An 11,779-nucleotide genomic window follows, 5' to 3' on the forward strand; every position below is an offset into this window, starting at 1 on the left:
ATAGTCCCCCAAGGCTGCTTACACCTGTTCTCTGGCTTGCTGTACAGAAAGCTGGTGAGTCCTGCAGTGCTGGGGGCCGGTGCAGGCTGCGTTGGGGACTGCGGTGCTGGTGCCGCAAGCAGGGAGAGAGAGGGGCAGCTGGAGTCGAGCGCGTCACAGGAGGGAAGAGACGCTGCACAGCCCTATAGGCGGAGGCGCGCTGGCCGCTGCGGGAGCAGAGGTATAAAAGTGCTGCGAGAATCGGGCGAGCGCCACCGAGGGCTGGGGTGACAGAGGCGGGTGGCAGTCCGCACGATCCCGAGTCTCTCTGCGTTCCGGAGTTCCCTCTGCAGTCCCGACTCCCCGCGGATCTCGGTTGCCTCTCCAGTAGGGACCCGGCGTGGTCCAGGTTCCTCAAAGGTTGGGGCTTCCTCTGTGCCCTGCGCTCCTCGCCCCTCCTTCCTTCTTCCTTGCGGACCCCTGTAGCCGGTGCGCTGAGCTCCCGGCGCCCAGCCTTCACGCACTGAGCCCAGAGGGGAGTCTGGCCCTTGTGCCCAGAGCCACAGTGGCTGGGCATGATGGTCCCTCCTGTCCTGCTGCTCTTTCTCCTGTCCTCGGTGCGAGGCACTGAGCAGCCGCAGGTCGGCACTGAGCATCCCAGCATGGAGGCATCCCTGACCGGGCCCAATGCCTCACACTTCTGGACCAACTACACTTTCTCCGACTGGCAGAACTTCGTGGGCAGGAGACGCTACGGGGCCGAGTCTCAGAACCCCACGGTGAAAGCCCTGCTCATCGTGGCCTACTCTTTCATCATCGTCTTCTCGCTCTTTGGCAATGTTCTAGTCTGTCATGTCATCTTCAAGAACAGGCGCATGCATTCTGCCACCAGCCTCTTCATCGTCAACCTGGCAGTTGCAGACATCATGATCACGTTGCTCAACACACCATTCACTTTGGTAAGGATAGACCCTCATGCGCTCCCTCGCTTTTCCTGAGGCATGGGTCTCTTCTCTCTCCCCTCTCTCCTCCCGTCGTTCTGTCTCTTTCGGGTCCTCACCACTTCCAGGCTCTTCACTCTCCTCCTTCTACCTCCTATCCTCTGTCACCTCAGCCTTAGTTTTGTCCTCATATCTTAATTTTGAGTCTCTTTTCTCTCCTGTCACTCACCAATATTCCCTCCACCTCTGTCTCCCCTTCTCTCTCCGCCCCCCTTCCTTTCCATGGAGTTTCTGCAGCTGGTAGCACTGATTCAATGAGTCAAGTGTTTGCAGTTGGCTTTAAAGGATTGACCATTTGCCGCTAACCTCCTTGGTCACAGGCATTCGGAATGAGCACAGTAAACCAGGTCCCTGCGATGATAGCAGAGGTTATTCAGTCACTTCTTGTCCTTCAAGTCAGCCTGTGAAAAGCCTGTCTCCCACCTGTCAGGTGTCACTTGGAGGGTCACCTGAAGCTGCAACTGTTTGTTGTTGATGAAGCCTGAAGCATCTTTCTTGATGCTGGTGGGTTAAGCCGTGTTCCCTCAGTGGCTCGACAGGGAGGCCCCATGGGAGGCTTATCCTGGGAGGGAATAGCATGGAAGGTGGCCTGGAGCCTGGGGCCTGGGACATTTGCACAGGGTAAGCGATCGGCTTCCTCTCTGAGCCTCCACTCTTTGGCATTACTGGTGCTGCTTCTGTCCCTTAGTGACCAGGGAGCTCATAGACTGTTTGAAACAGTGAGGGTGTGGCTAAGCAATCCCAGTGACAGACAGCTCATCTCTAAAGCAGAGTTCCATCCTTTTCAACATTTGGAATACCTTGTTATTAGAGTTATTAGAGTTATTAGCCAAGCAGAATATCTGTCTGTCTATCTAATATCTCATACGCAAATGACAGACAACAAAAAGATAGATGGATCCTTGCAAGCCCACAGCCCATGTGATGTCCTTCCAAATTTTCCATCTTCAAAGCATTCTCGTTCTCTTCTACTCTTCCTTATGAGAGCATATTCACATAATATAAGGAAACCAAGGCACAAAAGCCCACAAAACCCAAGGCTACCTGCAGAGCCAGGAGAACTGTGTGCCCTTTCACTAAAGTCCACTAGTGGGAGTGGGACTCTTGACTCATGTTCTGTTTCCACTGTCCCAATTTCCTTCTGCCTATACTAACCAATCAGTGGCCACTCAGGGTCCTCTAGCCACTGTCTAAGGACATAAGGGCTTCCAATAATGGTGTTGTGCCCTGGGCCATAGAAAAGCTGCTTCTTGGCTCTCTGTGGCTTCTCCCTTGGCTTCTCATAAGAGAAAGCATGAGCTGGGGGGTTGGGGGGGTCTTGGATGAGAGCTGCAAGGGTCCAAGGCTTTGTTGTTGTTGTTCAGAGGCAGGCTGCAGGGTCAGATATACATAGACATGAAGGGACAAAGAAGCAGTGACAACTGAAAGCTGGATGCCCCAGGGACCTCCTGTGAGAAGGGACTCTCTGCCTTTCCTTCAAGACAAACTAGAGCAGCCTGGCTTTGAACCTGACCCATGGAACCTCCCCAGTCCAAGCTCCTTTGGAGCCCCCAGGGTGTTGCCATGTGCACACAGGTGGTGAGAACTGGGAGAGGGGATCTTCAAATCCCTCTGCCTTCTCAGCGCAGCCTTCCTACTGGGGTAAGGCATCACCTTTGGCTACTTGGTGACAGTCACCTCCTCCTGGGCCCCTCTTCCCAGCCACTGTTCCCACTGCAGTCAGCATGAAGACTGGCTCTGATCATTGAGACAATAATAAACATTGATGGCTCCCATGACAGAGACATGCAGACAGTGTAGTGGGGCCCGGAGGAGGCAGGTCTTCATTCTGACTCACCAGAGGGTCAAAGGAGACTTTGCAGAGGATGTGACATTTCAACAGCTTTGCAAGAGCCAGGTCTCCTGGGTTGAGATGAATGACCAGTACACACAGTACAGAGGGAGCAAGCTGAGCACAAGAAAGGGGCCATTGGAGCTCACCTTGTGTTGAGAGAACACTGAGTGGCTGGGTGAAGGGGAGGAGCAGAAACAAAAGACAAACAAGAGCTGAGCTGGGTCAGAAAGAGTGACTGGGCCAGGTGTGTCCATCCTGGGACCTCTTGAAGCATCGGTGTCTGCCTGGGTGAGCCTCACATGTGTGGGAGCAAGATCAAAAGGGTGGTGGCCTGTCAGAAGTTTAGGTTTGCTCACTTGCTGATCATGGGTGGGAGGCAGAGGGGCTGAAGATGTCCTGCTTGTAGCCTCAATGGCTCTCCCCAGTCCTGGATCTTCTGTTTCCCTGAGGAGATGTAGCCAAACTTGACCCAACTTTCCTGTACACATGCTATGCAAACACCCCACTCCTCATTTCCCAACAGACCCTGATCCAAAGTCAATGGCCTTTGTCCTGGTCTCCATGTTTGTGAGTACTTGCTCACCTTAAAGGCCCCCTATGTAGTCACAATGGCAGTTTAGTGGCTAAGGTATTTGCTAAGTAGGGCATGTTGTACACATTCTTCTTTTTTTCTTTCAGATTTTTTAATTTGAATTAGAAACAAGGTTGTTTTACATGACAATCCCAGTTCCCTTCTCCCTCCCCTCCTCCCCTACCACCCCTGCCTATCACATATCCTTTCTGCGCCCCCTGGATGGTGAGGCCTTCTATAGGGTGTCATCAGAGTCTATCGTATCCTTTGGGATAGGACCTAGGCCCACCCCTGTGTGTCTTGGCCCAGGAGTATTCCTCTATGTGGAATGGGCTCCCAAAGTCCACACCTATGCTAGGGATAAGTACTGAACTACTACAGGAGGTCCTGTAGATTTCCAAGGTTTCCTCAATGAAATCCATGTTCCCGAGGTCTGGATCAGTCCCGTGCTGTTTTCCCAGCTATCAGTCTGGGGAGCAAGAGTTCCCTGATGTTCAGGTCAGTTGTTTCTGTGGGTTTCACCAACCTGGTCTGGACCCCTTTGCTCTTCACTTGTCCTTCTCTGCATCTGGATTCCAGTTCAGTTCAGTGATAAGTTGTGGGTGCTGGTTCTACTTCCACCAACTGCTGGATGAGGGCTATCGGGTGGCATATAAGTCAGTCACCAATCTCATTATCAGGGGAGGGCATTTAAGGTAGCCTCTCCTCTGTTGCTTAGATTGTTAGCTGGTGTCATCTTTGTAGCTCTCCAGACATTTCCCTAGTGCCTGATTTCTCTGTAAACCTAAAATGTCTCCCTCTATTATGGTATCTCCATTCTTGTTATCTTCTATTCTTCCCCTGACTCAACCTTTCTGCTCCCTCATGTCCTCCGCATCCCTCCTCTTCTCCCCTTCTCATTCTCCTAGCTCCCTCCCCCACTTCCTGTGCTCCCAATTTGCTCAGGGGATCTTGACCCTTTCCCCTTCTCCAGGGAACCATGTATGTCTCTCTTAGGGTCCTCCTTGTTTACTAGCTTCTCTGGCAGTGTGGATTGTAGGCTGGTAATCCTTTACTCTATGTCTAAAATCCACATATGAGTGAGTACTTACCATGTTTGTCTTCTAGTGATTGGGTTACCTCGCTCAGAATGGTTTCTTCTAGTTCCATCCATTTTCCTGCAAATTTCAAGATTCTATTGTTTTTTTTTTCCCGCTGAGTAGTACTCCATTGTGTAAATGTACCACATTTTTTTCTATCCCTTCTTCAGTTGAGGGGCATCTAGGCTGCTTCCAGTTTCTGACTATTACAAATAGTGCTGCTATGAACATCGTTGAACAGATGTCCTTGTTGTATGAATGTGCTTCTTTTGGGTATATGCCTAAGAGTGGAATTGCTGGATCTTGTGGTAGACTCATTCCCATTTTCTTGAGAAGTCGCCATACTGATTTCCAAAGTGGCTGTACAAGTTGGCACTCTCACCAGCAGTGGAGGAGTGTTCCTCTTTCTCTGCATCCTCTCCAACATAAACTGTCATTGGTATTTTTTATTTTAGCCATTCTGACAGGAGTAAGACGGTATCTCAGAGTTGTTTTGATTTGCATTTCCCTGATGGCTAAGGAATGTTGTACACATTCTACACCTGTTTTCTATCAGGTATGGGTTTCATAACCACATGTGACTGTGTGAGCCTGCTTCATGGATGCAGGGCATGAAGACTCAGAGACTCTACAGTGGGAATGCATAAGCTATGCTGGGGGAAGCCCGGTGGTCCATATTTTAGCACCTGCAATATTTCTTGGCTGGGAGGACATAGAGGCATAACTGTGTATCAGTCAAGGCTGGTCAGTCTTATCTGACTGTCACCTACCTGTCCACTAAGGTGACAGCAGGAAGTGGCAAACTCTCCACTGTAAATACAAGTCAAGAGAGAACTGTCCCTGATTTCAATCTCTTCCTTTGATGGCTCTACCCCCACCTAGAGACACATTTGCCCTGTGTCTGATCTTCTGTTGGGCACTCTCTACACTCAGTCCCCTCTCAGATCAGACGTGCCTTGGTCAGAATTGATGCTCCATCTCTCCTGGACACATTCCTCACAGGAGCTGTCCAGGCCTGAGTGAGTACACTGCCCTGCATGCTGCTGAAGGAGAACCTTGTCCCCCCTCGGGGCCGCATTTCTCCCCATCCTAACCTTCACCTTTCCTGGAATCTCCATCCCAGGCGGGTCAGCTGCAAGATTGGTATAGACATGGGCTGGGGTGTAGCTCAGTGGTGGATCGCTCCCATACTGTGTGTGGCTCTGAGTTGGAACACACATACACACACACACACACACACACACACACACACACACACACACACACACACACACCTTCTAAGCACAATCAACATGCTGCATTGTGACTTTTTGAAGATGTTTCCCCATTAGGCTGGGTTCCATTCAGCCAAGAATTTTATTACACTTAAAAATGCCAGCTTCCAATTTCTAATAATCACCTTCCAACAATTTGCTGCGCAATTTCTCCCATCTTTACAGATTTTATAATAAACCTTTCAGGTACGGATTTTGAAACCATTTTCTGCAAATGGGAAAACTGTGGTTAGCAGAGCAACAAATAGTGGTGGAGAGACCAACCCCCAGAGGCCACATTTTCCCCAAGCTTTTCTGATACTTGATGGTTTAGGGCCAATCATGTCCCCTGATGCCTGTATTCTATCCATCCTGTCTGTTCCCTGATGCCAGTATTCTACCCATCCTGTCCATCCCTGATGTCTGTATTCTACCCATCCTGTCCATCCCCTGATGGATATCTGTATTCTACTCACAGGTCCATGCTCTCCATGCCTGACATCTGTATTCTACCAACAGGTTCGCTTTGTGAACAGCACATGGGTGTTTGGGAAGGGAATGTGCCATGTCAGCCGCTTTGCCCAGTACTGTTCTCTACATGTCTCAGCTCTGACGCTGACAGCCATTGCTGTGGACCGTCACCAGGTGAGGGTACCTACCCCTGCCACCATCCTCCTCTATCTGGCTATGTCTGCTAGTGTCTGTAAGGAACACTCTCGCAACAGTGACTCATTCAGCCCAGCTGTCAGTGTGTGCACTTGTCTCCTTGTTGATCAATTTTGGCAAGGGCATGAGGGATATTGAACCCTTTGATTGTTACAAAAGGTTATTTCTACTTTGTTGTTGAAGTTAAGATTTACTGATGGCATTTCCCATCTCTAAGTTTAATGAATTTATTTTGGTGGTAGAAAATCAAACCCAGAAAATTATAGATGAAAAGGAAGAAGCAAATAACTGCAGGTCAGAGAAGGCTTTCAACTGGGAGATGGAGAGTCTCTGACCAGACTGTGTAGGAGGAACACAACAAGTGTCTTGAAAGCAAGAGCAAGGAAGGTGTGATAGCATAGGAGTGAGTATATAGGATGATGCCCGTGGGAGGTAGGCATTCAAAGAGGACCCAAAGACAGCCATTGTGAAAGAGGCCAGCTCTGGGCCAGGTACAATGCACCTACTAACTCCATGATCCATTAGCACAAATTTCTGATTATTCAGTGGTTCTCAAATTTCCTAATGCTGTGACCCTTTAATACAGTTCCTCATGTTGTGGTGACCTCCAACCATAAAATCTTCTTCTTCTTCTTCTTCTTCTTCTTCTTCTTCTTCTTCTTCTTCTTCTTCTTCTTCTTCTTCTTCTTCTTCTTCTTCTTCTTCTTCTTCTTCTCCTTCTCCTCCTCCTTCTCCTCTTCCTCCTCCTCCTCCTCCTCCTCCTCCTCCTTCTTCTCCTCCTCCTCCCCCCTCCTCCTTCTTCCTTCCCCCTCCTTCCTTCCTTCCTTTCTTTTTTTCTGAAACAGGGTTTCTCTGTGTAGCTTTGGCTGTCCTGGAACTCACTCTGTAGATCAGGCTGGCCTTCAACTCAGAGATCTGCCTGCTTCTGCCTCCCATGTGCTGGAATTAAACTGTGACACAACTGCCCCACTAGTTGCTACTTCTTAACTGTAATTTTGTTACTGAGTGGTGTCTCAGTTCCTAAGGCCATCAGAAATATATGTTTCTGATGGTCATGACCCACAGGTTGAGAACCACTGAGTTAGACCATGTTAAATTAGGAAACAGGTTCAGAAATGCACATATAGCTTTCTATAATCACATGACCAGGCTAAAATGAGGACCAACATCTGTCTGGATCCAAGACATGCTGTGGCCACTAGACTCTGTGATGATTTAAACAGACCCACAAGGCAAGTATCCTGAGGACAAAGGGAACCAAGCTTTGCTCTGAGATGACCCAAGAAGCATAAAGGCCAACAGAGAAATGGCTTCAAAGACCCACACTAAAAGCATTATGCAGTGTGGGGAATGATTTTCTAGTAGAAATAAGTGGTCCAAGTGGACAGAGCTGCCTAGGACACACTGTCTCATGTCACCAGTCACATCTAAGTGCATCTGGGTGACAACTTGATAAGGATGTTTTTGAAGAGGTTTGCACAAGGAACAGACTGCTCATATTTTCGATCTCTCTATTTCCAAAATGCCATGATCATATTAGAGTCAGGTCTTCACATGCTCAGGTGCATCAAAACCAGCTGAGAAAAGTGCACACAGCTATTACTCCCCCCCCCATCAATTCAGTCAGAGCTCTGGGTACCTCTGCTACAGGACCCCATCTTACAAATGGAAACATTTTTAACTTCCATTTTTGTTTAAGCTTCTTAAAGGAGTTGATTGGCTGGCACACAATATTAATTCCAAGACGCATTTTGGCCCCACACCTGTGATACTGGCTTCCTTTGAAATGCATGGAAGCCAGTCTGTGTATGGATTTAGTAATGGTCTTAATAGGTGGCATCAAATCAGCTTTCTGCAGTGAGTAACAAGAGATTGCTCCCTGTGGTCAAAGTCCTTCATATCACCCAGGGTGTGGAACCATTGAATGGTGGGTCAGATCTCCAGGAGGTGGGGCTGAGCCTGGGGCCCCTCCTACAAGCTCTGTTCCTTCCTCCCACCCCTACCCTGCTCTTCTCACATGAAAGAGGCCCTGGAATTACCAGGAGCCACAGAGTTTACATGACCCCCTCTTCCCATCCCTGGAGTTGAGCTGTGGTCAGAGTGACCTCCCTTCAATGCCTCAGCTGCCTGGTGCAGCTCAGGGGCCACCAAAGATTGTAAATGGTGCTCAACTTTTGATAAATAAGACCTGTCTTACATAACCCATGAGTCTTGTGGCCTGGAGTCTTATCTACTTCCAGATTCAGTGGAGACCCCCTTCACTCGCTTTCTAGGTCATCATGCATCCCTTGAAGCCTCGGATATCCATCACCAAGGGCGTCATCTATATTGCTGTCATCTGGGTCATGGCTACCTTTTTCTCACTGCCACATGCTATCTGCCAGAAACTGTTTACCTTCAAGTACAGGTAAGACATATTAGTGGGAGCAGCCTGGGGGCTCAGGGAAGATTGCACCATGCTGGCCTTCTCCAGAATGGACCTGGACCACAATCATAGGAACCCAACTGGAGCCCCTTGGATATGACTCTTACTGTTTGGTGTACCTGCCTCAGTGAATTGTTTTTACCAGCTCCCAGCCCATGCTTAGTCTGTATTATTTTTCCCTGGGCAGTTCTCAACTTTAGCTCTTCCTTAGGCTGTTTGCAAGGATAAGGCAGTTATTACCAGCTTCGGCCACCAGGAGGCATATGCTCACACAGCACATGGGTCTCCACTCTGCCTTATTTTAAATGAGCAAGATTTCAAGTCTCACAGAACTTAGAAACAAAATAAGCCTGAGTATATACTTCTGAGGCAGGATTCTGAGACAGGTGTCTCCTCCAGTACCCAGTTTGGTCCTTAGCATATGCTCTCCCCAAATGAGAAACTGGTTCTTTGAAACACTCATTTAAAAAAAACTACCATCTACTTCTTTATAACCTGAGCCCACGCAGACTGAATGCAAGGAGGCTAGCTAATGTTGAACTTTTGAGATCTGTCTAAGTTGAGCACCTAACTCACTGCCTCCACATCGCAAACCTGCAGTTCATAAGCACAGACGGTAAGCAAAGGAGAGGCTTTGAGTGGTTTCAGCTACTCCCTGGGAATCAGCTGCCTCCCTTCTTCTGTTTCTTTCTAGAATGTGTAAAAAGTTAGTAAGCCACAGACATGGCTAGAGGCATGCTTACTTTGCTATATACTCTCCCAACCTTCCATCTTTTAGTGATTTATAGGTTTCTCTTTGGTTAAGAACTGAGAACAAAGGGAACTCTAAGATTTCCTCAAGAAAGTACTGGTTTCCTGAGCAGCTACACTGCTGTTTCATTCCTTCCTTCCTTAGTTCATTCATTCATTCACTCATTATCTGTTGATTCATTCATTTACTATCCTTGGGGTCCACTGTGTGCAAGGGATGATGCCAAGTTGAGGGAACACAGAGTCTGGAGTCTTCCTATCCTCTATAAAATGCTCTACCTTGTGGGGAGACTGAAGCATGCTGAGACAGTTTGGCCACAGTTTCAAAAGGACTGTAACAGATGTGCCCAAGCCTGGGGTAGGGAGGCCAGCATTCCTCAGCAGGAAGAGGTAATTCTGACTTCCCCACTCATAGTCTGCTGTCTCCATCTTTCTTTTTCTCTCCCTCTTGGTCCAGTGAAGACATTGTACGGTCCCTCTGCCTGCCAGACTTCCCAGAGCCAGCTGACCTCTTCTGGAAGTACTTGGACCTGGCTACTTTCATTCTGCTCTACCTCCTTCCACTCTTTATTATCTCGGTGGCCTATGCCCGTGTGGCCAAGAAGCTGTGGCTGTGTAACACCATTGGCGATGTGACCACGGAGCAGTACCTTGCCCTGCGCCGCAAGAAGAAGACCACTGTGAAGATGCTGGTGCTTGTGGTAGTCCTCTTTGCCCTTTGCTGGTTCCCCCTCAACTGCTATGTCCTCCTCCTGTCCAGCAAGGCCATCCACACCAACAATGCCCTCTACTTTGCCTTCCACTGGTTTGCCATGAGCAGCACTTGCTACAACCCCTTCATCTACTGCTGGCTCAACGAGAACTTTAGAGTTGAGCTAAAGGCATTACTAAGCATGTGCCAAAGGGCACCCAAGCCTCAGGAAGACAGGCTGCCCTCCCCTGTTCCTTCCTTCAGGGTGGCTTGGACAGAGAAGAGCCATGGTCGGAGGGCTCCAATAGCCAGTCACCACATGCCCTCTTCCCAGATCCAGTCTGGGAAGACAGATCTGTCCTCTGTGGAACCCATTGTGGCGATGAGTTAGGGGAAGCAGGAAGAGGTGGGCAGGGCTCTGTCCTCTCACAACTGACTTGATGCTCACGGTGTCAGTAAGTCCCACAGAAGCAGAGAGATGCTTGGGTTCCTAGGAACCTGCCCAGCTTCCTCCCCCATGTGATGTGCATACCACCTAAAGGATGCCACAAGGTGTTGTAAAAAGATCTTTGATCAAGTGCTGTGACAGCCACCTCGGTTCCAACAGAGGCTGGCTCAGTCAACCAGCTCCAGCTATCCAGCACCTGCTACCTTGCCCTTCCAACTGCTGAGCAAACACAGGGGGACCTGAATCATATTACTGGTGGGCCTGATCTATGTGTCCAGAAAACAGCTTTGCTAGCCAGGAAGAACAGACACAAAGGTTTTTCAGAAGTCATTGGACCAAGCGTAATCACACATCTTCAATGGCTGTGGCTCTCTCCATCCATGACCAGAAAGGACCCATTTTGGCTTCTTAAAATAAAGAGAAATTAATTGGTGTTACCATTTTTAAAAGTTCAGAAAAGTGTACAAATGAATTAAGATCAGCCTGTTAGCCCATCAATTTGTAAAAATGCCTGTTAATGTGCTGTGAATTTGTCTGTAACTTTGCCCTCCGTCTCTGTGTGTTTTCACTTTTTAAAATCCTGAACTACATGTGTCCATTTAGATCATAATAATCAGCAAGACACGGGCACATCAGAGTACTACTGAACTCCTCCACGATGAATGGTGTCCCTCAGTACAACCCAAGAGAAGAGAGGAGGGCAAGTTAAAGGCTGCAACCAATGGTGTGTGGGGCCTGGCCCTCTCCTGGATGATAGCTGTCAAGAAGAGCAGTACAAGAGAGCTGGGGGTAGGATTCCCCCACACCCGCCACCCCCAGAAATGAGAGGAGTGAAGCACTGTTCTGTTTTCACAGAAAGCAATGAGGGAACTTGCTTTCCAATAAGCTGGAAATAATTGTGCTTAGACACCTCATCTGCCCGAGCTGTCTAGACAGGACATTTCTCTTTGTTGTCTGAAAGATGAAATTTTTTTCACACTAATTCCTGAAAGAAGATTCCCCTGTCAACATCACCTGAGAAATTCATGTCTCATTTTCCAGAACCTACTGCTTCTTAAAGCAAGTTTATTCCTTAAGGGCCC

The 11,779-nt window shown here is 48.6% G+C and overlaps 1 protein-coding gene across 1 annotated transcript; it reads left to right on the forward strand.

The window, feature by feature from the left end:
- The first annotated feature begins 552 nt into the window (after positions 1 to 552).
- Positions 553 to 11,527, forward strand: Gpr83 (G protein-coupled receptor 83). Its single transcript, XM_027410833.2, has 4 exons — positions 553 to 938; positions 6,237 to 6,362; positions 8,657 to 8,790; positions 10,016 to 11,527. The coding sequence occupies exons 1-4, from the start codon at positions 555 to 557 to the stop codon at positions 10,638 to 10,640; spliced, it is 1,269 nt and encodes a 422-aa protein (XP_027266634.1). The 5' UTR covers positions 553 to 554; the 3' UTR covers positions 10,641 to 11,527.
- Positions 11,528 to 11,779: the final 252 nt, after the last annotated feature.

Source organism: Cricetulus griseus, chromosome 4, assembly GCF_003668045.3.
Source record: "Cricetulus griseus strain 17A/GY chromosome 4, alternate assembly CriGri-PICRH-1.0, whole genome shotgun sequence".
NCBI lineage: Eukaryota > Metazoa > Chordata > Mammalia > Rodentia > Cricetidae > Cricetulus > Cricetulus griseus.